The 25,717-nt window shown below is 40.4% G+C and overlaps 1 protein-coding gene across 1 annotated transcript in view; it reads right to left on the bottom strand.

Annotated features, from left to right (window-relative positions):
* Positions 1 to 25,717, bottom strand: part of LOC125897252 (nesprin-1-like) — a 123,174-nt gene that overhangs the window by 18,054 nt on the left and 79,403 nt on the right. Inside the window, exons 79-99 of the mRNA XM_049590439.1 lie at positions 25,083 to 25,282; positions 24,502 to 24,634; positions 23,710 to 23,892; positions 22,500 to 22,649; positions 21,315 to 21,491; positions 20,810 to 20,965; positions 20,576 to 20,719; positions 18,499 to 18,663; positions 17,997 to 18,130; positions 17,470 to 17,659; positions 15,665 to 15,847; positions 15,375 to 15,488; positions 12,789 to 12,943; positions 12,376 to 12,523; positions 11,983 to 12,077; positions 9,998 to 10,229; positions 9,644 to 9,841; positions 7,867 to 7,989; positions 5,703 to 5,858; positions 2,110 to 2,268; positions 770 to 936 (exon numbers count right to left, since the gene is read on the bottom strand). Coding sequence (XP_049446396.1) covers positions 770 to 936; positions 2,110 to 2,268; positions 5,703 to 5,858; positions 7,867 to 7,989; positions 9,644 to 9,841; positions 9,998 to 10,229; positions 11,983 to 12,077; positions 12,376 to 12,523; positions 12,789 to 12,943; positions 15,375 to 15,488; positions 15,665 to 15,847; positions 17,470 to 17,659; positions 17,997 to 18,130; positions 18,499 to 18,663; positions 20,576 to 20,719; positions 20,810 to 20,965; positions 21,315 to 21,491; positions 22,500 to 22,649; positions 23,710 to 23,892; positions 24,502 to 24,634; positions 25,083 to 25,282 — 3,362 coding nt within the window. The remainder of the gene's footprint in view (positions 1 to 769; positions 937 to 2,109; positions 2,269 to 5,702; positions 5,859 to 7,866; positions 7,990 to 9,643; positions 9,842 to 9,997; positions 10,230 to 11,982; positions 12,078 to 12,375; positions 12,524 to 12,788; positions 12,944 to 15,374; positions 15,489 to 15,664; positions 15,848 to 17,469; positions 17,660 to 17,996; positions 18,131 to 18,498; positions 18,664 to 20,575; positions 20,720 to 20,809; positions 20,966 to 21,314; positions 21,492 to 22,499; positions 22,650 to 23,709; positions 23,893 to 24,501; positions 24,635 to 25,082; positions 25,283 to 25,717) is intronic.

The following is a 25,717-nucleotide window of genomic DNA, read 5'->3' on the forward strand; positions in this document are numbered from 1 at the left end:
AGTCCAGCTTCTTAAAGTTTTTAAATCTCTAAAGCACATCTATACAGAAATAACATGTAAAAGGTCAAGAATTCAGGGCTTAAACATTCAACATCTTGCCCGCATGGGATCAAGCCCTCTGAAATCTAAAGGGGACCTCAGCGATTAATGCATGCCGACAGACAAAGCCCCTCCCACTAACTCCAGACTCAAATAAGTGGGGGAGTCAGTGTGGACACTGGGACATATGGTACTGTCTGAGATGTAAACACAGCTTTTTTTTGTGGTGGGGGTGGATGTGCAGGTCTGTGTCTCCGGCTCTTCTACAGGACTGTCCATCTGTCTGATAGGGGGGTGTCGGGGGCAGTAACAGTTAACCATGACAGGGGCTTAACCTACAGACTGTACATTAGAAGACATGTATTGCTGACAGCTGCAGAGCACGACTAACACAACAGCAGGTGGATGGATGCGCATTAGAGCTACTGTTTAATTACAGGCTCCCTGTTAGAGTCTGTCAGTGCATAATGATGCTCTTTAATGTAGAGTGGCTTTGCTGTGAAAGGTTCTGGTGCTCAAAGTTAATCATGGGGTGCAATTTAGAGTGTATCTGAAACAATCCAAACACACACTCTTTGATTTTTAATATACCTATTTGCCTTTGAAAAGTCAGTTTTGTTTGCTTTCCTTTTCTGCAAAGTGCTTGATTGATACAAATACACACACGTACATGTTAGTGTGTCACTTAATCCCTGCTGACAGCTTCTACGGCAGCTGCAGCCGCTCTCACCTGGCTTCGATGTCGTGGAAGAGGTTGTGCCAACGCTGGTTGACCTCCTGCAGCGAGCCGTGGACCTGCGTCTGCTTGGCTTCGTCGCTGGCTAACAGCAGCTGCTCACCCAGCTGCTTCAGGTGGCTTTTGTTCTCGCTGAATAGGTTGATTTCCTCCATGCAGTCCTGTGGAAACATGACAAGATGAAATTTTGCTGCTTTACAAACATCATGTCCTCAAGAAAACAAAAAAAAGCCCCTAACAAACAGCTGACTGAATTTTACTCAGCTCTTTCTTTCTAGTATTTATTTGTGTTGGCAGATTTTATATGGAGGTTTCTGAGTAATGTTATTATGCATAATACATAATTTAATCCCTGCATTCTTTGGATGTGAGGTTCAGCTGCAGTTGAAGACATTAATGCCCAATTATCATGAAGCATGTCAATAATTAACTGCATGTTTTATGCTTATTTGGCCACTCTGTGATCTCTTACAAGCAAAGGTCATAAAAAAATAGTAGCAAGCATCTCAGTTTTGACATAATCTTGTCTATTAAAGCTTTAAATGACCAGATAAACACAACAGGGCTTGACAGTAATGGTTTCCAGGTTAGCATTGGCAACCATTTTGAGAAATTGGCTGATGTGGGATGATTCAAAGTGTCTACAACAAGCTTCCCCTGTTCAGTGTCCCATTCACTGAACCTGCCACACACCTGTTTCCACGCCTTGGAGCAGTCAGTTATCACCAGGAAGTGCCATCCTTAGCTATCCAAATAATTAAAGGGGACTATTAGTGCCAGTAATTTTCTCATCTAATCTTACAGCCCAAAACAACAACCCTACAACGTTCCAACTAATTATCGTCTTGTTTACTAAATGAGCACGCTTCATGATGAGCCAGGAAGGTATAAAAGGCTTTCAGTCGCTGAAAGGACTGTTGTGTATGAACAAAGGGCAGCAGAGCCATTTCATTCCAGGCCACCATCTGTTATAAACAGCATAATTCACGTTGTTTATGTATGGATTTAAACCTAAACATGTGATGCTCATGCCCTGAATCATGGTCTGATGCTGGGGATTACATAATGTGCTATTTATGGAGAATAATGTGCGAGTAGTGTCCTGTATAAACTCTAATCCAGGAGTCATGGTTGAAGTGAGGGAACTCCTACAACATTACACTTTTAACCTACTGTTGTTGGACAGTTGGAAAAATATCCTAAAAAATATCTGACACAAAATCGTACCAGACGGAGCCCTAATATTTGTCTGTATTGTAGTTTTCACATGACAATGCATGAAAGCACCTGTTCTTACAAAATAGGAAGATATAAACATTCACTAAAGTTTGCACCTTCTTCAGTTTCTCCACCATCTCTTCGATGCTCAGATCTCCGCTGTGGCAGACCTTGTTCTCCATCTGAGTCAACCAATCGCAGAACTCTTTGTTCTTGTCGTTGAAGATGGTCCAGGCGTTGAGGCGGTCTGCGATTTCCTGCCTGCGCAAGGATACCTGGGAAGAATGATAAAAGTGGTATTAAGTAACTCTTAAGTAACTCAATGTCAAAGTATCAGTACTCACATAATCACTGCTTAATGATTTCACATTGACCACACAGATGTATTTCTATATTAATTACTGCCTGTTGCAATTCAAACAGCTATTGTAATACTTCACTTTACAGACAAACAAACCTTTATAGTGCTAACTGTACACCTGTGGTGCCAACTAATCTACAATTAGAAATAGACCAGTAAGTTGTAAATGAATGACAGCATATGTATCAGATATGATACATACTGGTTTAATATTTGCACTAGCAACATTTGATACCATTATAATGCTAGTTCAGGGTAACCAGATGAGGTGCTTTGTCCAAACCAGGCACTAACCATAATTTACAGACTTTAAACAAACCATTATACTGATAACATTTACACTAGCAAAAGAAATTTCCCCCCTGCTTTTAGAACAGCCATGGTTAAGCCTCTTTTGAAATGAAATAATGTAGATGCCTCAGTACTAACTCTGACCATTGTCCAATCTGCCATTTTTAAGTAAAATTTTAGCGAAGCTTGTTTTTTTTGGGTCAGTTAATATTAGTTAATATTTTTGAAAAATACCAGTCTAGCTTTCAAGCCAATCAAAGCACAGAGACGGCAGTGGTCAGGGTTGTTAATGACCTGAGGTCAAATATGGATGTGAAAAAACTCTCTGTATTAGTACTACTTGATCTGACTGCAGCCTATGATACAGTTGACCACTCAATTCTTTTAGCTAGACTTCATAATCTGGTTGGCCTCTCTGGTATTGTTTTTAACTGTTTTAAATCTTATCTTCCTGACCGAGAATTTTATGTAACAATGGATGAATATTTATCAAAAAGTTATAAAATGGATTGTGGGGTCCCCCAAGCTTCAATATTAGGTCCAATGCTTTTTAATGTTTACATGCTGCCACTTGGAAACGCCATCAGGAGGCACGGCATCAGTCTCCATATTTATGCTGATGATACACAGCTGTACCTCACTGTGTCTCCTGATGACTCAGGGCCAACTGATGCCCTTTTTAATTGTATTTTAGACACCAAGTCCTGGATGGTGGAAAAATTTCTTCAGCTCAACCAGGAGAAAACTGAGGTCTTAGTTATTGGTCCTGAACCGCAGAGAGAGAAACAAGAACTGGCACTAAAACCCTGTCAACAAGTGAAAAACCTTGGAGCTATCTTTGATTCACATCTTAGTTTTAAACCACACATTAGAAGTATAACCAAAACTGGATTTTTTCATCTTATGAACATTGCCAGAGTGCTACCATTTCTCTTGCATTCTGTTTGAATGAAAAGTGCATTTAAATAATGTTTGATTGATTGATGTGTCTTAGTTACAAAATTATGCATGTTTTTTTTGCCAAATTTACTACAGACTTGCTGGGAACAGCTGCACACAAAAAGGTCTTAACTGTCTGAAATGTGTACAACAAAAGCTTCAAAACAGTGGTGCTTTGGATTTTGACAAATATCAATCCAGTCTGAAACAGTGTCATTCGCTGTAATATTTCCTGGTATGTATCCAGGGTACTCTGACCTAATTCTACTACACAACAATTCATTTTGTAGATTTGAGCTTAGTGCAAATGGACACACAACCTGGTAAATTACTAAAGACAAGTACTGTTCAATACAACAGATTACATGGTACAGAAGTGAATTAAAAAAACAAATGAACTGAACATTAAGTGTTTTATTTTATTACACTGAAGCAATAGTATCATTTCATCTCTATCAGAGTCAGTAATCAATTGAACTGAGAGAAATCCCAGAGGGACTCTGGCTGTTTGATAAAATTAACAAGGTCCATTTTGCTAATGACAGCTTAATGCCGTGAAAACACCCCATTACGTAGCTGAGGAGGGGGCTGATGATCTTTTTGAGGTTAAAGGGCTTAGTAAGCCCACGGGGCATGTTTGCTAAACCAGCTATATTTTACTTTTCAGTGGCATCTATTTGATTTAAATGAGCCCTGCTTTGGTTTTAATGTCCTAACACTGCTGGGCCTTTTCGGACTCTGGAGAATTTAGGGTGCTTTGTGAGTTGCTGTCACCCCGTGAGGACTTTGTGCTTCCCCCTGGAACAATAGAGCCTGTCCTCTGAATCCCTTTAGCCCAGCCAGGCCATCTGCTCAGCGGACCCATTCCAGTGGCTTCCCCCACCTACAACCTGTTAGCTATGCAGAGGAAACGGTGCTGGCTCAGATCCATGCCCCCAGGCCACGTCAGGAATTAATAGGGATGAAAAATCTTGTGTGACCAAAGAGCTGAAATTAGTCTGTCCTTTCTGAAATAACTTGACTTAATCTAATTTTTTCCAGCAGTTTGACAATTTAGCAAAAAATAAAATTTTGCAATGGCTTAACTATACTTTGACCACTCATTCATACTATGTACAAAAAGCATGTCGGCTTTTTCAATTGATACTCAGCACTCAATAAGTGGCAGGTCTTTCCTTGAGAACATTCAATAATTTTCGGGAAATTATGTGTTTCATGTTTATTTCGAGACAAACGTAAGAAAATTAAGTAGTTAGGATGAGCAGACTACAACATACAGAGCACCAAACATCAACAAAAAAACCTGCTGGCTGCTGTTGCTGCATCTGTGAGTCCCAGTAACTCCTGCCAAGACAGGAGCAGGTGGAAGCAGCCACTTCTAACTGGGGACCCAATTAGCATGACCGCAAATTAAAGCATGTCATAACTGTTGGTTTCTGAAGAACAAGAGCGTGTTTGTGTTTAAGCCAAAAGACTTAACTGTAGGAATTTGAGCCCGCGTCTATACGTTAGACCTACTTTCATGAATAATGCAGTTACAGAATTAACAGCCAGTTCTGTTCTGAGAGTTTCACGTGATTGTTCTGTTAGCACAGTGTGTCCATCCGAGCCATGAGCTAATTTTGACCTTTCAAGTGACTCTTTGAAAAACGTGTGAATAAACTGCAAAAGGCTGATACCAGCAGAAACCAATGTCAAGACAGGTCTGGACCTGTCCCGTACAGCGTGCATCGAACTTAAACAATGAGCTTGAGTTTTGGCACATTTGCAGAGGATTTAAAAAACACATTTAGTTGAGCTGTAAGGAGGCAAGTTGCCAGGGTGTTAATAATAGGACAAGAATTTTCCCTCCATCAACCTGAACACTTTGCTCTTTTCTCAAACAAATGAGTGTGTCCATGTGCATGTATGTGTGTGTATGTGTGTGGTAGTTCAGCCCCAGTGGTGCAGAGGCTTTGTGCTGCTGGTCACCGCCAAGACACTGCCCACAGCAACTTTCCCTCCATCTCTCCCTCCCTTCCCGGTCCTTCCTCTCCACCTGCACCTCTACAATCTCTCACTCTCTGGTCCATTTATGGCCTCTCTCTAGATATATATTTATTTGTTGTCAGTTCTCACCTTCATACACAGCTCTTCCCACTGCGCGTGGAGTTGTTCCAGCTGCTGCTCTAGCAGAGCCGAGTCACCAGCCGCGACGTACTGGGACAGGTCCGTCTTCATGGTGGCCAATTCCTTAAATCCACTGGCCACATGCTGCAGAGAGAGGTCTGTCTCCTGCATAACACACACATACACAGACATCCCGTCAGACAGCCATGTACAAGCTGCGTGCATACGCTTCTATACCTCTTCCTCGCTCTGACCATCCAGATTAAAGGGCTGTGGATGGGACAGGGGGAGGGTTGGAAGGGGCAGAAAGGGGGAGGGGAGTGAAAGCATGGGGGTATTTAATAAGGGAAAGGGGGGTAAACTCAGAGGCGCTCTGGTGGGATGGGGGGTAGCTACTGATGGAGTTGAGGGGTGGGGGACTTTGGCTAGTTTGCAGACCAACTGACCCGTTAGCTTACTCACCAACAGATTCATGCTGCTGATTTGTTGGGACTGATGTAGCAACGTTATGCTTTATTGTCATATATGTTGTACAGCAATTTATCATTTTTGATAACCATGAAAAAAAACATTATTCACAAATTTACTCTTTGCAGTCTCCATCTTAAACCATGACAAGTCTGTTATTATATAAGGTTATTCAGTGAACGCATTCAAGTCATCCTTAGTGCCTTCTTCTCTGCAAAATCGAGCATGGATACTGAAAAGTAATTTGGGTACTTTGTGGCAGAAAATTCATCCTAAATGGGGTCCTGCTCTGTTAATACAAAGAGTTTTTTGATACTGTCTTTGTGTGCTACTGGATGATTGTCTGCAGTAATAAGGACTAGGATTTTATCCACAGGGACGTATCTAGAATTTTAGAAATGCTTTGATCATCAGTAGTGTGGAATAAACTGTGGCGTCCTGAATGTTTTATGAACAGCCCCGGATTTCTCAGACTGTTTTAGCGAGTTACCGCTCAGAGGGAACTCATTCAGCGGCCCCTTCAGCAGCACCACAGCGTCTCTTCTTCACCTCTCTTAGTGTCATCAAGTGATTTCGTTATAAACCTATGTGACGCTCATGGCTAAACGACATATATGTGAATGTGCGATAGTTCTGGTGTCATAACAGCCTGTCACAGGTTACAGCATGATGATTAGAGGAGAAATGGCAGAGCATAAAGTTCCAGGTGGAAAAAAACATTTAGGATTTTGCTAAAAGAGAAGGAAATCCCAGGGTACATTTTTTGTATTTGGGAGCTGTTTAAATGTGTAGTTTGTGCTAGACTTTATTTAATTGAACTATTAATATTGTACACAGAATCTGAAGCTAAAGAAATGATAATTTTAATTCTTACTGAGTATTTGAAGGCGATCTGTTTGGTTGACATGTTAACTATATCACTTATTTTGTTGCAATTCTGTGTTCTTAAATTAATAATATTTTTTTTTTTTTTTTTTACTAATTTGTCATATTGTCAAGAATATGGTTATCGCAAAAATACTGTGAAATATCTTGATATTATTTTAGGGCCATATCGTCCACCTCTAGTAGCTACAACGCTGTTATACTATTGCATCATTTTAAAAAGGAGGAAAGAAGGAACTGTAGGTTCTCTGGCAGGTTTGCGCAGAATGATTTTTACATTTATAACATTTATTATAGTAAGATTAGATTTCTTTTTTTTTTTAAAAGATATTTTTTTAGGGCATTTTTTGCCTTTAATTGATAGGATAGTGAAGTGTGAAAGGGGGAGAGAGAGAGGGTGAGACATGCAGCAAAGGGCCACAGGCTGGAGTCGAACCCGGGCCGCTGCGGCAACAGCCTTGTACATGGGGCGCCTGCTCTACCACTAAGCCACCGACACCCCATAAGATTAGATTTCTGTCATTATTTTTGGATATTGCTAGTGCTCTATCACTATTCAACATATAATACTATATGCTAAAGTTTGGCTTGGAGCACCAATTTTTGTGTCATTGTTCCTTTATTCAGGGCCTGCATGGCTGATAAATGTTTTTAAAATGTCCTGCGTTTTTTAAAAAAATGGCTGTTACACAACTTCCTTTCATTATGAGTAAGTGGTAGTAGAAATACGTACAGGCTGTGATTTATTTTATTCCTGTTCTAGTAGTGAGGGATCAGAATACAGACGAGGTTTCACAGAGACTTCCTGTTTTATAATTACCTGAATGTGTGTCTCGCTCTCTGAGTCCTGCAGTCTCTCAGGCAACGGCTGCTCCAGCTTGTTTTTCACTTCATCCAGTTCAGACGTGATTCTGGTGATCCCATCCTGACACTGAGACCACTTCTAAATGAACAGCAGAGCACAGAGAGGAGATCCCGGGTGTCAGTGTAACAAATATTTGACATATTAATGTTTAACCACAGAGCTTGAGGGTGCTATGAAAACTTTGACAGTATATTTTTGGGGAATTGTGTTTGAAAATCACATCTCAGAACATCAATCACCGCAGAGGTAACCTGCTTATCGACATGCCATATTATAAAGTTAAACCAGAAACAATACTGCAAGTGTGCTACCCAAACACACAATCATTTCAACAAACAAAAATCCCACCGATCAAGACCGTACACTTTAAATGGAACCAAACCACAGCACCCACAATGCCTTTCTGCCCCTATAAACCTTTATTCACTTAACCATTATATGATGACCAAGTGTGTCTCCTGCTTGTCAGTTCTACTTTGTGCATTAATGCTCCTCTCTGTGTGATCTTTGACATGTTGCTCAGAGGGATTTCCTTTCCTGCGGGTGGATCCTGTTCAGCTTAAAAGGGTTAACACAACTTTCCCTGACCTTGCCTGGCCTGGGCACCCAAACATTCAGATACTGTAATCAACACAGCTCATGAAGCTGGGAAGCACTTCTGTTATGCAAACATTTCAGCCTGCTTTGATTATTTTACTTTATTTTTGTAGTATTTTATTAGAGTCTGAGTGTGTCCATGCCTTCCTGCCTTCCAGTTTTGTACAGTGATGGAATGAAAGCAACAGACCCTGGTAACCAGCCGTCTCTGGATGTGGATCATGGATAGATTTGAGCTTCTCTTTGATCCCTCTCGGCTGGAGGTCTGTGCCAGGACAATACACCAGGTTGTGTGTGTGTGTGTGTGTGTGTGTGTGTGTATATGGGTAGGATCAGGTCCTGGATATGGGTCATGCATGCTGACCCCTCCTACTCCCCGTTGTTAATACTGTAACACATGCTCTTCTGTTGGATTTTTGTTGGCCTAAAGCTGCTCGATACACTAAAACTATATGTTAAAATCTGCAAGTTCACTGGATTCTACTTCCTGTTAAGTTTTTGACCACATTTGCAGCAGAAGAGTGTTAATATTTTACTCCAGTAACCATTAAGGAAACAAAAAAGAAGAGGTGAACTCCAGGGACATTTTAGGAAATCAATAGGATTCATTGGCTGAACTTAAATTATATAAATTATAAAATCTAATCGGCGATGCTCTGCACTGCACTCATATGGCAGTTACCAGTAAAAACACTGTCCTGACTCACTGCTATGGGACGCCATCATTGTGCAAGCATAGCACCCACCCTCCAGTTTCCCACCAAGCCAACAGCTCTGTCAGCACTGTTGCTGCTGTTAGCACTGTTAATGGAGTTGGCACCATTAGCTTCCAGTCGTCGGTGTGTGTAGACAATCCTGCCCCAGACTTTGAATCATAGATATGCTCTAAATATTGTATACAGCTGCTTCAACAGTTCAGCAGTGTAGACTGAACAGTGCAGTGAATTTGTATCGATATATTGGTAGGATTACTATATTTGTTTAAGTCAAATTTTTATTGTCTTATTTTGAAAAGCTTAATGGGATTGATTTTACTGAGACTAAGACTGAACATTTTTAATGTATGATTTAAAATAAACATTACAATGACAAATATGGGAGTCTTGGGCTTTGATGGAAATATGAAATATGTTACCTGAACAACTGTCATGACCAGGTCTCTCCTCCTCTCCAGCAGTGGGGCGCTTCGTTCCCAGGCCTCCTGTATGGCCTGGAGCTCTGACTGCAGTCTGCTCTGACACTCAGACTCTGTCATGGTTTCACATAAATGTCTGCCAGCCTCCAGCGTCTGGGCATACACTGCGGTGTGCTGACCCAGAGCATCTTCGACACACTTTGAAAGAAATGGGGAGAATGGGGAAATGGCTTATTGTTTAGTATTTTTAACAAAATAAAATACATTTGGTACACAATTTTACTGTTACCACATTGTTGTTAATTAATATAAGAAGCTGACTGTACACTTTCACTGGCATCCACACACACTAACCTGGTTATCATCCAGGCAGCTCCGCAGCTGCTGCAATGCGCACAGAGTAGGTCCAGCAGGGGGCAGCAAAGGGTCAACGTCCCTCAACAGCTTCCACAACAGTTTGGAGCCACGATGGTAGACTCTCCACTGGCCTAGCTGTTCTTTTGTCAAGGACCTGCGCTGGCTGGCCAGAGTGACAGAGTTGAACCAGCTCTCCCTCACAGAGATCACTTGTGCCATGAGTTCAGATCTGTGTGTGCAAGAGGCACCACAAGAGGTTCAGCTTTGATATATTTGGAGAAAAACAATAGTACTGCTGGAAAATGTTTACATATGTTGGGATCCATCCAATGGATAGAAACAGCATAAAACACTTTCCTTGTTTAAAAAAATGCACCAAAAATAGTAAAGAAAAAAGTTACAAATGGGTCTGTCATAGTCCCTTCCCAGGTAATTGCTAAATCAACATAAAATCAGCAGGATTTTAACACCGTATTATGACCCTAAGCAGTGATCCCAGCAGGGGCAAGAGAAAAAACTCTCCTTTAGCTCCTCACAAAAATAAAATATGAAAAATATTAAGAGCTCTCTAAGCTTTCCAAAGACTGTAAAAATGATTTAAGGAAGCTCTAGAGAAAGAGTCATCCAAATGTTCCAGAGCAGGAAACACCTGCACAAGCTGCATTTTGTTATATGTCAGCAGTGCACACTCAATATGAGCAATAAATGAAGACAAAAATGCCACCAGAAAACCTCAAATCTAATTATTTTGTTGGGTGACAGGACCTGTGAAGAATACAAAACTTAATATCAGCATGCCCTGATTACTACCACAGTTTCTCCTCCGCATGACGGTGCTGAATCGTTTTCTCCTTTATTTCTTTTTCTTTTTTTTTAAATAGTGGTGCTAGGTTTGGTCCAAATACAAAAAGTGAGTTGATGTGTAAAACATTTTATCAGTCTATTGGGATTTGACATCCTGTCCTAACTAGATATCGATAATGTGACCATGATGCATCACATGTCCTGTCAACATTTAAATATTTAGCAAAGATATAAGCCCCTTTGGGATTCCAGCACCTTCAGTTCAAGCTTTTTCAGGACTTTCCAGGCTCAGTTTTCTCAAGTAGTTTAAGACACAGTTCAAGGTTAATTGCTGTTACAACACTGAAATTTTTTCTATTGAGAACTAGTAGGTTTTACCGAAGCTCAGAGACAACAATTAAAAGAGAGTGAAGCTTGAACATTCCTCAATTGCACCGTGTTACAGTGATGGCAGACTATGTGATCTTTTGCCTTCTTTAAAATAGCACAGTAAAGCAATGTATTGTGTAAGTGGGAGATGGAGAGACAGGGAATTTCTATTCCTGCACAAACTATATAAACTAAAACACTTTCAATGATCCATGTCTATTTGTATTTTCAAAAACTTCAAAGGCCTTGTTTTTTCACTGTTTTTTCTTCATCTTAACTCCCCTCTACCTACTGAAATTTTCCTTTCAGACAAATGTCACGGTCCCTGGTGTTGCTGAACTTCAAGGGTGGCTCTTATTAAACTGTTAGACAAATCTTGAGCCTTGATGACAAAGAGAGGGAGAGCAGGAGGAGGACATCACAACTGACAATAAAATACAGCTCCTTCAATTGGCAGTCATAAATTATTTAATAACTTGGAGTTTTAGGTGCCATTTTGGTGCCAAACACCTGCTGTTCTTATGAATTTGACCACCCAATCAAACTAAGGAGTATGCTATACTGAGCGCACTCCTGAAACTGAGGAATTCTATGATCCTTTGTCAATGTATTAACATCATTCTAGTCCCGAAATGAGACATAGAGGAAGAAGAGCCAGGGTAAATTAGGCCTTACAGGAGGGAGATAAGCCACTGCTGTGCATGCAGTATTTTGGACTCTGGAACCTAAAACCTGTTGAGCTTTAAAAAATTTTTGTTAAAGATTTAAAACTGCCATTTCCTGTCTTTCAAGATGTTTCAATCAATCACCTTTTCTCCCCCGTTGCTGTTTCCATGGACCCGACTGCCTGACAGAGAAGACCCTGCAGAAGCTGGTGTCCAGTAATAATGTCAGCCTCAAGCCTCTGTGAGAGTGGGAGATAAAAACAGGAAACATTCATAAATCAAATCTGTATTTAAACTTACATGGCTTATCACTGCACCATGTTAGACAAAAAAGCATAGAGGCGTTGAGACAAACTTTTAAATTTGAGTTACATTTATTTTCTGCGTACCAAGGCGCAAAAATCTTGAAGCACCCTTGATTCCCAGATAATTTAAGTCCTAAAACCATTTAGACACTGGTCCCAGTTAGTCAGATAGAAGTCTAATCAATATCTCTGAAATGAAAGAAATGTAGAGAATGTGAAAAGTGTATTGTACCTGATGGACACTCAGCATCTCCTGGAGGCTGGAGAGACTCTGAGGTTTTTTTGACATCAACTCCTCCTCCAACTTCTTCTGGGTAGACGTCAGGTTTTTACACTTCTCCTGAAAGTTCTGAGAACGCTGACGCTCAGCCTCCAGAGCTCTGAAAAAAAAAGAGCATAAAACAGGAAAATTAGACTACAACCGAAAGCTTCTTTCTAAACAGACACATCCACCAAAATTAGATCAGTCATTACAGCATTGAACATCTTGTGAAACAACAGGTAATGTTACACATCTCTGCCAGAGTGGCTGAAATGATTTTAAGTGCTCCCACAAATACTGATTATAGCTGTCAGAAGGAAAATATACAGTTGCCCACTTTATGGATTTTTATTTGTGCATCATTTTGAACTGAACTTTCTCACCTGTTGGTGTCAGACACGCGCATCATGCTTTGAACCCACTGCCTGCTGAGCATGTGCAGTCTCTCTGCCTCACGGTTGTTAATGGTCACATAAGCACTTGTTTCCCTGACGTCAACCAGTGATGGAAACATTTCACTGAGTTCCAGGAGAACCTGCTAAACATCCAAGAAATAAAAACACATTTTCAGATAGATGTAGGACCCCTTCAGACAAAATGTAGACCGATGCTGAGCCCTGATAAAGTAAAACAAATACTGATATTCCAACATGATAAAAGTTCATACTGCTTGATTATATGATCCATATAATTAATCCTTTGTCTCATTTGGGTTTGGGGCATAATCATGCTTTAATAGCCTTTTTCATACACCTGCTGGCTTGACTCAGCTTGACTCAGCGCGTTGGCCCATCACAGCAGAGATTCACATCTTCATACAACAGCACTACCCACTTATAGCTGTGTCTTTACCCGATTACGCGCTTGTGCACCAAGGGAATGTTTTTTTGTCCACTCTGCTGCCGTTGTTGTGATAACCAACACTCTTGTACTGTTGTCTGAGTGTTTTAGTTTTCTCTCTGCACTGCATGTGTACACCAGATGCCTTGATTCACATCAGCTCATGCACTGAGTAGCATGCAAGCCTTTGAGTGAATTAAATGACTTTCTCAATCCATAGCTGACAGATAACATCAGCACAACCAGTTTAGAGGCAGTCGAGTGCACTTTGCCCCAACTCTGTCAGTACATCCCAAGTGCAGTTAGGCACAATTCAGCACACTTAAAATGGTAGTGAAAAGGCAAATCAGTGCAGCATGGTTTGACTCAGCGTGGCTAAAAGTGTCAATGGAGAAGCCATACAAGTTTTGAAACAACGGCTCCCAATATTTGGAGAGTTTGGGAGATGTAAGCAGGAAGTATAATGTTGCCTTGAAGCCAGCTAGCTAGCTGTGGGCCACAACTTGACATGTATTTTAAGTAGACCAGGGGTAGGCAACCTGTGGCTCCGGAGCCACATGTGGTTCTTTAGCCCCTGTCCAGTGGCTCCTTGAGCCTTTCAGAAAAGAAGTCTATGGAAATTCCTTCTATGAATCCAAATGTTGCTGAACCTCGATAGCAGTGGCTGGTTAGCTATGGATGCCAAATCCAAAAAAGTAAATTGAATAAAATAGAGAATGTAGTGGTGCGTGGACAGATTTGTTTGCTCTCACTGCCAGCTCTGCAAAATTTAAGTACCAGATAATTAATAATAGTGCCCTGCACAGTGTCCACCTTGTGGTAAAACATATTAATGAATGCTTATTTAGACCATAAGTATACGCTAATTTAGACTTAATAGGCTATTTACCTTGATTATAAGGCTCAAACATGTTTTGCAGCTCCACACAGATTTTTTCAAATTATTTTTGGCCAAAAATGGCTCTTTTAATGGCAAAGGTTGCAGACCCCTGAAGTAGACCAAATTAAAATCCACCCATGGATAAACAGACAGCTATCTATCACAAGATGACTTTGATAGTGAAGAAAAACTAAAAACGCAATGATTTTGTTCTGGAGTAATAAGAACCATCTCTTTTCTGTTATTTCTGTATAACTTAATTCACGATTGAGGATGATAATGATATCCTTGGGAAGTGTAAGCAGTGTCAGAAATTAGCAAGGGCCACGGGCCATTTGGCCCGCAATTTATCCAAGAATGCCCCCAAAAGCCATGTTCTGGGGGCCAAAATTGCCCCCAAGTTTTCGAAACAACTATATGTATTTATATTTTTAACAGTATTACAATCTGACATTAAAGTATAATTTTATTTTGACTAAATTAATTTACCGTCACGTCTACAACTCATTTTCCAGACATAATCAACGAGATTGCACTGATTACGTGAGAGTAATCTGACAGAGAAGGGGAGGGGGCTTTGCTGTACCATAAGTATAAATGAACCATTTCTTGGGTGATCTGTGTCTACACAATGACAAATTAATGAAAAATTAAGGTAGAATGAATGTTAAATTTTAAATTAACTTACTTCCAGGATTGCATCTAAGGAATTTATAGTAATTTGGCCTTTAACAGTAAAAGTAACTGTAATGTGGTGAAACATTAGTACTGCTATCAGTAGATTAATGGTTAAATCATCACATTTAAACTGGTTGAATTATAGGAAATCTGAGTGATATTTTGCAACCATAACTTTATGTAACCCATTATTTATTTCATTTATAGTTTTTTCTACTGAAGAGTGAAGACACTATCTTAGTTGGTTTTGCTTTTCATGTGCTTATTGTTAGAACATAATTACAATTTTTTGATGGCCCCCAAACATTTTGAAAATGCCCCCATTTTTTAGACCGTGGGGGCCAAAATTGCCCCCAAAATATTTTGTTAATTTCATACCCTGAGTGTAAGTAACCCTAAATTTATTTATTTAATACATTGCAGATAATGCCTCACATCTCTTTCTCTACACCACCTCTTCAACTCTCTTCCACAGTTTGAAACCCTCTGCTTTAGATTTAAAGAGAATGCGTATGTAGAAGTTATGTAGAGGAAAGATCATTTATCAGTTATAATAAGAATTCAGACCAACCTTTACAGAGTCTGTGTCACTCAAGCTGGCCTTAAGTTTCTGCTGTGTGTCCTGTGTCTGCTTTTCAAGGGCCTCCAGTCGAGTGTGGAAAAGTTTCTGTTGCTCCACATCCTCCTGCACAGAAAGATATGTGAAAGTGGATTTGTGAAATTTGAACATTAAAGTTACAGTGTCACATTAAACCTCAGGGAAACTGGTCTCCATTCATTACTGTAACTGTAACATAAACTGAACAGTTAAAATTGGTATTTGTTGTAAAATGAAGGCAGAGTTTTGACTAATTTCCTCACCTGAACACTCTTCTTTTTTCCTGACACTGCCTGACTCAGCAGCAGGATGTCACGTGACAGCATTCTGGTCTCGGATTGGACTATATTTGCAGCCGGTGGTTCTAGACGTCCAACAAGAGGCTTGGAAGCTGCAAGCACATCTCCCACACTGCTTTGCAAATCCTCTGCAGCATCCTGCAACTTCTGGTATTAAAGAGTATAAGACAAAAACAAACCAGTTAGATGGATGAATGAGAAGATAAACACTTTTTAATCCATATGTCTATTTACGGTTTTTACTATGGCATTTAATTGGATTTAATAACTTGGTGTTTCCTATCTTCCATCATCTCTCTGCAACTGTTTATATCAATCTTCTTCTTAAAAACACTTATGACCACATAATAGCTGCTTTTTATGCTGTTGAAAAATGAAAAATGGAAATCTCGTTTTCCACACAGGTCTGACTCAACAATTTCAAAACACACCTGTTAGAGTACTTCTAAAGAGGGGTAAAGATGGAAAAAATGACGTGAATGGCTTGAAAGCTTTTTTTTGCAGACCATTGCTGATATTTCTGCCCTTAAGTGCCTGCTGTCTGTTTATTTCCAAGAATAGGAGGCCATTCACTGAGAGGCACATTTTACGAAATTGTGAATGAAATACATAGAGTACAGGATGAATCAGTTCTAAGAAGAATTGCATAACCGCACAAAAATTAGCAGTCTAACAAGCACGTTATGAAACTGGTCCTATCTGCTCTCAGTGACATTTAGCAACGCCAGCAGAAAATAAGTTTCAATTCAACAACTTCAAATGCAGCAAGTATGCAGATGTTTGTGAGCTCTAAATAAACAGGTTTGTGTTGTTTATATGAATGCACAATCCAAATTCCAAATAAGTTGGGATACTGTTAGGAAGTTGGGATCTTACATTCAATTAAAAATAGTACAAAGACAAGATATTTAATGTTTAAACTGAGGAAACTTTTTTTTTGATTTTTGAGTTTTATACCAGTAACAGGTTCCAAAAACGCTGGTTCAGGGGCAACAAAAGATTGGGAAGGTTGTGGGACGCTCAAATAACATGTGTTTGGAGCATTTCACAGGTAATCAGGTAATTGGTAACAGGTGATAGCATCAGGATTAGGTATGAAAGGGGCATCTTCGAAACATTCAGTCATTAACAAGAAAGGATAAAGCTCATCTCTTTGTGAAAAACTGAGTGGGCAAACAGTCATATAACTGCAAGGGATTGAGGGTCTTTTCCATTTACAGTCCATAATATCATCAAAGGATTACAAAAATCTGTAAAGTCAAATACTAAGCAAGAATTGGAAAGAATTTAACTTTCAAAACTCCAACAATTAATTGAAGTTTTTACTCTTATCCCAAACTCTTTCTCTGTGTTGTTAAAAGGAAAGGGTGATGTAACAAAATGGTTAGCATGCCCTGCCCCAGCTTTTTTGGAAGCTGGGGCAGGGCATGCTAAGTTGTTTGGAATGCTAAAATTAAAAATTAAAGACTCTAGTGGACATTAGTTGCTTCAGAAACATATTGTTTTTAAACAAACATCTTTAAAAAGTGACATGTTGACAGATTAGTAATAAGAAATTGTTTCTTACAGTAAGGAGTCTTCTTTCCATAACAAAAATGTTGTGTATACATCTGTTATGTGTTCATGTAAAGAAGTGGTTATCAGCTAATCTCCATATTACAAGAATAAAGTGTAGAATTACTTGAGAGATGAGGGAGCCAGTAACTTCAAATCAGCAGTCTCTAGATTTTGGTGCTCACACTTACACACGAAAGACCTCCTGAACTCACCTCCACTGAGTGAAGCACGGCCTGTGCGTCCTGCTGAGGAGAAGATCTTGGTAACTCCTCCCACCGATGCCACAGTGTCTGCAGGTGAAGGGAGCACTGATCTGAGAGGCGAGCGTACTCCTGCCAGAGGGAAAGTGTCTCTCCAGTCTTCGTGTGCTCATCTTTCAACTCCTGCACCAAGTCCGTCCACCTGAACACAATACATCGTTACTCAACTTTGTATAACTCCAGAATGTGTGTGTGCCATCTGATCTCAAATCCATACACCTACTGTATGTTATTGCTGTTACACTTTAGTACAAGTAAAAGCATAATGGACCGGACATAATCAAAGATCAGTGCTCTTATTACAATATCTATAGTATTTCAAATAGGGACAGAGAGGCTGGATATTTCTACCACAAATCATTCTTGGGTTGTGAATCAACACACATTATATTGTCTTTTTCACTTGACAGCAGTGATTTGAACACCTCTTTGCTGAATGTGATCCACTGATTCTGTTCTCATAATTTCAGGCCACTGACCGTTTTCTCTCTCTTCTCATTTGATCCTCCAGTGTCTGCACCGTTCCAGGATGAAGAGTCTTCACGAGACTCTGATAAGATTTGTCCACGTACACCAAAAGCTCCTCCCCTTTTCCAGCCTTCTCCTGGAGTTGCTGTGCACAAAAACACCTTTAATATCTTCACCAAACTCTAAGTATAGTGACTGCGGTACTGAAGGCTTGGCGTCCATGAACGCCCACACATTTACTGAATCTGTCAAAACCAGATGGAAGTGATTTAACTTCCTTTCCTAACAGTACAAAGTGGCTGATTCAGAGTAACAAAAAAAATCTTGCTTTTGTAAATTGTAGTTTAAAAGCTGTTCAGCCTTTTGATCAATTCGCTTTGAAGCAGCAAAACATGCCTGAATTAATCTGGTGGTCATTATGATAAAATAGAACATGTGATTATTTCTTCTTGAAGCTGTGAAGCCTCTGTGTGACCATGTGTACAAGATATGATGATCAGTGCTTCTGCTCACCTGGAGGAGGTCTAAATGTCCCTCTGCCTGCTTCAGTGAGAACAGAGGCTGGTGCTGCAGAGCACAGCGCACCCTGGTGGTGTGCAGAGAAACTTCCTTCAGACCTCTCTCAAAACAACTCCACTGTTCCAAAGTCTGCTGCAGAGATGGTCGCAGAGCGTCCATCTGTAAATGACCACAAAAGGAGACAGGATGGTGTTTGATGATGCAGAATCTCAACACCTGAGAGGATTTACTCAATATTGTTTTGAAGAAAACAATAATAATGTGTATCATGCTCATAAATAATCTTTGGCAACCTGGATAACACAAATTATGAGGACTACAATTAAGTAAGAGGGTTTAAGTAGTTTGTACTTGGCATGGAGAGCTAAAGATTGTACCTGTGATACATTAACTATCTGTTGTTGCACTGCAGGTTATTTTTTTCATCTCTACCATTTCAGGTGATTATAGCTGTACACATCTAACACTTAACCTCCTTATGAAAACTGGTAATGCTTTTATTTGTATTCAATTTTGTGTACATTTTACCAAACAAGCTGTAAAAGGTGGACATAAATACATTTGCTTTACTTGAAGCAAGGTTTCCACACCTTCTTAAACATCAAATTCAAGGAGTTTTTAGGGGTTTTCAAGCCCCAATACCCTCAAATTCAAGGCCCCAACTTGGCATAGTTTGAGACAATGATCAAGGTCAATTACGGAAACAACATCTAGAGAAGTAGCAGGCTTTATAGAAGATTACAGCCAATAATTAAACAGAAAGAGGGGTTTGAATGTGTGAACTCTTTCCAGTTGTCCTATGACAGACAACATCAGAAGAACATCAATTTCTATTCTGGCACAAAATATATAAATTCAAGCACTTTCAATGACCGTTTTCTGTTTATGTCTGTTTTGAAAGACTTTTAAGGCCTTGTTTTTTCCCTTATATTCAGAAAAAGGATTTAAAGGATCTGTGGTAACCCTGTAAAAGGGACAGATCATCCCCAAATCAAAAATACATATTCGTCCTCTTAGATGTAGTGCTGTCTATTGGTCTAGATTGTTTTGCTGTGAGTTGCAGAGTGTTGGAGATATCAGCTGTAGAGATGTCTGCCTTCTCTTCAATATAATGGCACTAGATGGCACTCAGCTTGTGGTGCTCGAAACCCAACAGCAATGTCTCTTTCCAAAAATCATGACCTGGTTACTCAAGATAATCCATAGACTTTGTTGTGAGCAGTTTCATGTAGGAACTATTTTCTTTCTATTGAACTACACCTGCCAACTGTATCACTGCACAGAGGGAAGCATGCATTTTCTCATGGATGAGAGGCTTGTCCTTGTAACAGCGTGAAACATGTCCTATTGTTAGCTAGCTCAGTGGTGCTAGGGGAGCTAGCAGTAGATGCACGCTTCCTTCTGTGCAATGATACAATTGGTTCCCACATAGTTCCTACATGAAACTGCTCACAACAAGGTCTATGAATTATCTTGAGGTCATAATCGCTGGAAAGAGACACTGCTGTTGAGTTATCGAATGTAGTTTTTTGGAGCTTTGAGCACTACAAGCCGAGTGCCATCTAGTGCCACTACACTGGAGGGAAGGCAGAAATCTCTAGGGCCGATATCTCCAACATTTGGCAACTCAGACAAAACAAACTAGACTGATAAACAGCACTACAGGTAAGAGGAAAAATATGTACTTCTGATTTTGGGGTGAACTGTCCCTTTAAGTTTACTGGTTAGCTGCCTCAGTTTCTCATTTCTTATATTTTCAGATATTAATCACACACTGTAATTTAACAAAGTTATGTTTAGAGTAGCATTATGTTTTTTAGCCACTTTGATGCAGACCTACACAAGAAACTTAACATATATGACATATTATGGTCTTATAAAGTTAATTACATTTTAGCCAATGGTTGCATTTGACACACTCAGCAGACAGGAAGAATGCAGATTTGGAGTCCTGTTTCTTTGTTTGTACTTTATCAGAAAGGACTTTGTAATCTTCTCTGTACATAACTTTAATTCATATATACCACAATATCAAACACAAATTTTTCCATGTCTCTGGTTTATTTTTTACCTGTTGACTAAGATCCCCACAAGCGTGACAAACACTCTCCGTCCGGCCAGAGAAGGAGATATCACAAGGGTGTCCAACATGCACTCGTGTGGCTTTCAACTCCTGCAAAGCTGCATCCACCTCCTTCACCCTGCCCACAACAGCCTGGAAGAAACACAGGTGCAGTCTCAGATCAGAGGGCAGCAGCAGGAGAGACGGTTCAAACATACACCTGTTTACATCTGGTTACTGTACCTCCCACTCCTGCAGAGCCTTACAAGCCAGAGTTTGACTGGTGGGCTGTTTGCACTGATCCAGCTGCTCTTTCTGCTGCTCGATCCAGTCATGAAGATGCTGTAATCGCTTCTCTCTGTCTGCACATGTGTGGTGCATCTGTTCAGCTTCACGAGTCTGAGGGGACAAAGCCAAACAGTGGCTGATTCATGTGTAGAAATAAAAGTTTTATAACTCTTCTTAGTTGTCTTGGAGAGTCACACAGCACAAGCTTTTTCCATTGTTGCTGGCATTAACTGAGTTATGTTTATGGGGTGACTGATGGGTTCCAGTGATTTCACTTAGCATTTCCCGAAATGTAGAAAACAACTCCTCATCTGTGTGTATACAACTGCTTTGCTATCTCAGCCTCTTTTATATAAAAATATTTAACCAGAAAATAAAGAGGAGGTTACAGCTGCATCATTTAATTTCAGATTCTACAGGTCACTGTGTTTTCCTGTATATTAGTAGCTGAAGAACTGACCTGGCTCTCCAACTCTCTCTGTAGGTGCAGCCACTGCAGTCTGAGGGCACCAAGTTCCTCTGCAAACATCGTACGTTCTGAGCGCAGAGCCTGGATGTCTGCACCCACTACCTGAGGCCCAGACTGGCACAGGAAATCAAGAAGGAGCTGCCCATTGACCACGCCCACCTTCAGCTCCTGAGACAGAATGTTACATAGAAAGAATTCATCACAAACAGTCATATTAAAGGGAAAAAACAGGCAAAGGAGGTTGGTAGTTTTCTGAAATGTGAAGCCAACATGGAAGGGCCAAAAACTGCAGTTCCTTGAATGGCCACCGGAGGCTGGCTCCAAAAATGAATCAAACCTCTCAGAGGCCCATGTTAAAAGGCCCAACTTCACAGCAGAAATAAACATGTTAACAGCCTGGTGCAAAAAACGCTTTGGATCTCTATAGTAAATTTCCTCATTCACGACAACTGTAAACTCACCTGATAAATTTTTTTTATGGTTTAAAGTTATGCATAATTAATGTCGGGCTAAGTGCCACCACTGTCTATAAGTTAGATCCACCCCTCGCTCCTCCACAGCTCCACCCTCTCATCCAATTATGGTCACTTCTGGCTCCAAATACCCAAACTGGCGACAGCAAAAATGCAAAACTCAAGGTTTTAAAATGGGAGTCCACGAACCAACAGGTGATATCACAGTGGCTACGTCCATTATTGTATACAGTCTATGATTTGTCCTACATTTTTGGTTTTATGAAAAATCAGTACACATCATTCACCTCTAATATTATGGAGGTATCTCTGTTGTGCTTTTAAATTTGTATCAATCTACATTTTCTAAATTCAGGTGTCCAGAACCAGAAGCATATTTACTGTGTAACAATGCATTTTCTTACTATTATTTAGCACTTTAAATAATTAGTTGTGCTTCTACTGACTCCCATGTTCATATTTTATATATATAAACACAAGATTTAATTTAGACCTGCAAGAGGAAGAGATGCAGAAACACAGTAGTGTCTTTTAAGGATGAACAAATGTGTAATTTTAAGATGCTTATTCCTCAGATGTCAAGCAAATTCCTCTAAATTTAGTAGTGGAGCAAAGTTAAAAATAAAAGCACTCAGACTGAAATAACCATTCAAATAGACCCACTGTTTACAGATGTACAGAAAAAAGTGGACAGTGGAGGTACCTGGTAGTGCTGCAAGACTTCAGTGATCTGAGCAGCATCTTTGGCCTTGAGGACTGTTTCCTTCTCCTGGCTCAGCCGAGCCTCCAGCGTCTTCAGCCAGCCCTCCAGGTTGGACAGCAGCTTCCCCGGTGGCCACGCTGCCAGCAGCCGCTAACGGACACCAGACCACAGAGAAGAAAGGGATTTTAACTTAACATGAATACTCTAACCTCTCATTTCTTACCTGTAACTGTTCTAGCCATGGCCAGTGCCTCTAAAGGCTCTGTCGATCGGTTAATTCAACAAAAATTTCCTGACCCTTTGGCAGAAACAGTTTTTACCCTAGGAGGCTATAATTTGGCATGGAGGTCAAGTGTGTGTATATGAAGGTGCACGTTTGAGGTGGGGCGACATTAAGAGTGGCCGTTAATAAAGAGGCGCATAACTCCTATATGGATTCACATAACATGACCAAACTTTATAGAAAGAAAAACACACACATGAAGACATACACCATTTTGCCAAGTCCCTTTTCATAACTCTGGAGGCATCATTGTACCAATGACAAGTGTTTTTGAGGTGTGTGAGTGTGCATGCATGAACGCATGGATGCATGCACATGCGTGGAGGCAGCTATTGTATATTTGATTTCATTTAAAAGCTTACGGTAATCATCAGTTTTATTACAATCTGACGTTTGTGCCTGTCCAAGTTATTTAATCTCCCTCTGGTAGATAAGATCTTTTCATCCTCTCCTGAGGTGATTGCAAAAATGGAAGACATTAAAATGAACCCTCTGTGAGACTGACCTGGCAGGACTAGTGTATTAATTATTATAATGTAGACTATCTGGTTCCACTCACTGGTGATAAATGTTAAGGAAAAATTAAAAGTGCCCTTCACCTCCTTTGTAAGTCCTCTCAAACTCCTGCTCCTCAATCACCCACAAAACTGAGTTCAACAATTTTTACACTCCCCTTCACTGGGACTCATCAAAGCCTAATTATTTTTGAAGACCAGCAGCACTTCCATGGAATTTAGATCATTATATTTTAATGGAAAATAGTACTTAATAAAGTTAATAGGATATCTGATGTCGCTGGTATGAGATAAAGTCATCTGGTCCATCATTTGTTTCAGGTAATTATTCCACAGTTAAAGTGCAACCACCATATATTTGAAACTGTGTGTTTTCTCCAGTAAAGGTGACACCTCTTCATGGATATTGTACCTGCTGCAGTCGGTCTTGTGTCTTGGACAGATCAGTGGTCAGCTGGGTCCAGTTGACGTCCAGCTGGGCGAGCTGAGCTCTCAGCACGGGACAGTCAGCTTCCCTCAGGTGGAGCAGCTGAGCAGCTTCCCTAGATGCAGCCGCCTTCTGCACGGACATGGCTTCAGTCTCAATGGAAAAATCCTGAAGGTTGAGAATAGGACCAGTGTCAGAGAACATGTCTATCATGTGTAACTGATGCATTTTATACTGATGACTGAGTTTGAACTTCAACCTGTGCATCCTTACAGGAAAACACTGGTATTTTTTAACCTGGACCTTATTTTTATGTTTTTGTGTCTAAGTGACAAATGGAAACAACAGTTTTTGAAATTGGCAGCACTGTGCGAGAGCGCTGCAGCCAGCAGCAGTCAAACAGGCTGCAATGTAATCTTCGGGGCAATAGTGCACTGTCAATGTATGTCCTCTCCACACTTTAGAACAAAACCTCTCCTTGAGCGAGACTGGGTTAAAAGCAATAACAAACAGACCGGATAAAGTGGAAGGGAAGAAAAACATTTTGTTTCTTTGTAAGTGGAGTTGCAGCCTGTTTCATGGCTGTAGCACTCACTCTTACTACTGGACCATTTTCAGAAATTGCTGTTTAAATATCTCGGTTTACAACATTTAGTTTCTGACACATCACTAAAATGTATGTTGACAGTGTGTCACGTATTGTTATTATATCACAAAATGGCCTGAGAAAACTTTTGTTTCATGGGTGAAAAGCCCGTAGCTGACAATACGCCTTACCAGCAACTCGATCAGATTGCTGTGAATACACTCCTGGCTCAGGTCAGAGGTTTCGGTCAAGTCTGACCAAGTCTTCTGGTGTTTGTTGGCATCAACCAGCCATTTACTGACAGAGGCAAAGTCAGCCTGGAATCTGTGGGGAGGATGAGAACAACAGATAGCTCCTAAACTCCTTAACAAAGAGAGAGTTATGAACTTGGGCACGGGTCCAATACTGCAGAACCAGAGTCTAGACGGTTGGTGTCATGGATGCACACTGGATATAACCATATTAGAGTGTGTGAAGAGAAGATTGTGGGAATAAATTTAGGATACTTAGTGGGGATGAATTTAGGAATGAATCTCCCATGTCTGTTTTTCAGTGGCATATTCCACCTGGAATAAAATCTGTTTTACTCAAATTTCCGAACTAAATTCCAGGGAATATCCTGATATGTAACTAAAACCCCACGTAGACTCACTGCTACAGAATTTTACTTAAAATGCCATCATAGCCTCTCATTAATACTTTCCAGTGCAGCCTCCATGATTCTGCTATGATTCTGTTTTTTCTTTTAACATAATTTGGAAGCTGGTCCCACCTGGTGCGTCTGTCCTGGATATCTCTGCAGCGCTTACTCTCCTGTTTAGTCCGTCTGTAGGCGCTCTGCCACCGCAGCTCCAGAGCGCCTCCTGCTTGACTGACCGTGGCAGCAAACTCTGGCTCAGTCTGCAGCACCTTCCCCTGATCCAGGAGCAGTCCTAAAGCAGCTCTGCTCTCATCCAGCTGGACCAGTGTTTGCTGAGTAAAAAGGAGAACCAACAGTGCTTAGACTGAGTTTACATCAAACTCAGTGAGATTCTCTTGACAAGCCAATTCCACATTAATAATTGAGGAGACAGCACAGAGCAGCTGTGATGTAAAGTGGAGAGAATGGTGGGTTAAAAGAGCGTGAGACTGTGAAATGTAAAAGGGGGGAGGACGACAGAAAGATGAAAAGAGAAAAGAAAATGAAGGGAATAAGAAACAGGAACACAGGGAAAACAAACCAACTAAATTAGTGGACTGTAACAATATTGATGAGTCTTGCCACACCAACTAACTGCTATGGAAACAGCTCTTTTTGTCTCTCTACAAACGTCTGTGTTTGTCCCATCCAATCTGACTGACGGCATATGAGAACCTATAAATACATCCAAAGGAAAGAGAGGAGTTTAAAAAAGTACAGTGGTCTAA

Source organism: Epinephelus fuscoguttatus, linkage group LG11 (assembly GCF_011397635.1).
Source record: "Epinephelus fuscoguttatus linkage group LG11, E.fuscoguttatus.final_Chr_v1".
Lineage (NCBI taxonomy): Eukaryota > Metazoa > Chordata > Actinopteri > Perciformes > Serranidae > Epinephelus > Epinephelus fuscoguttatus.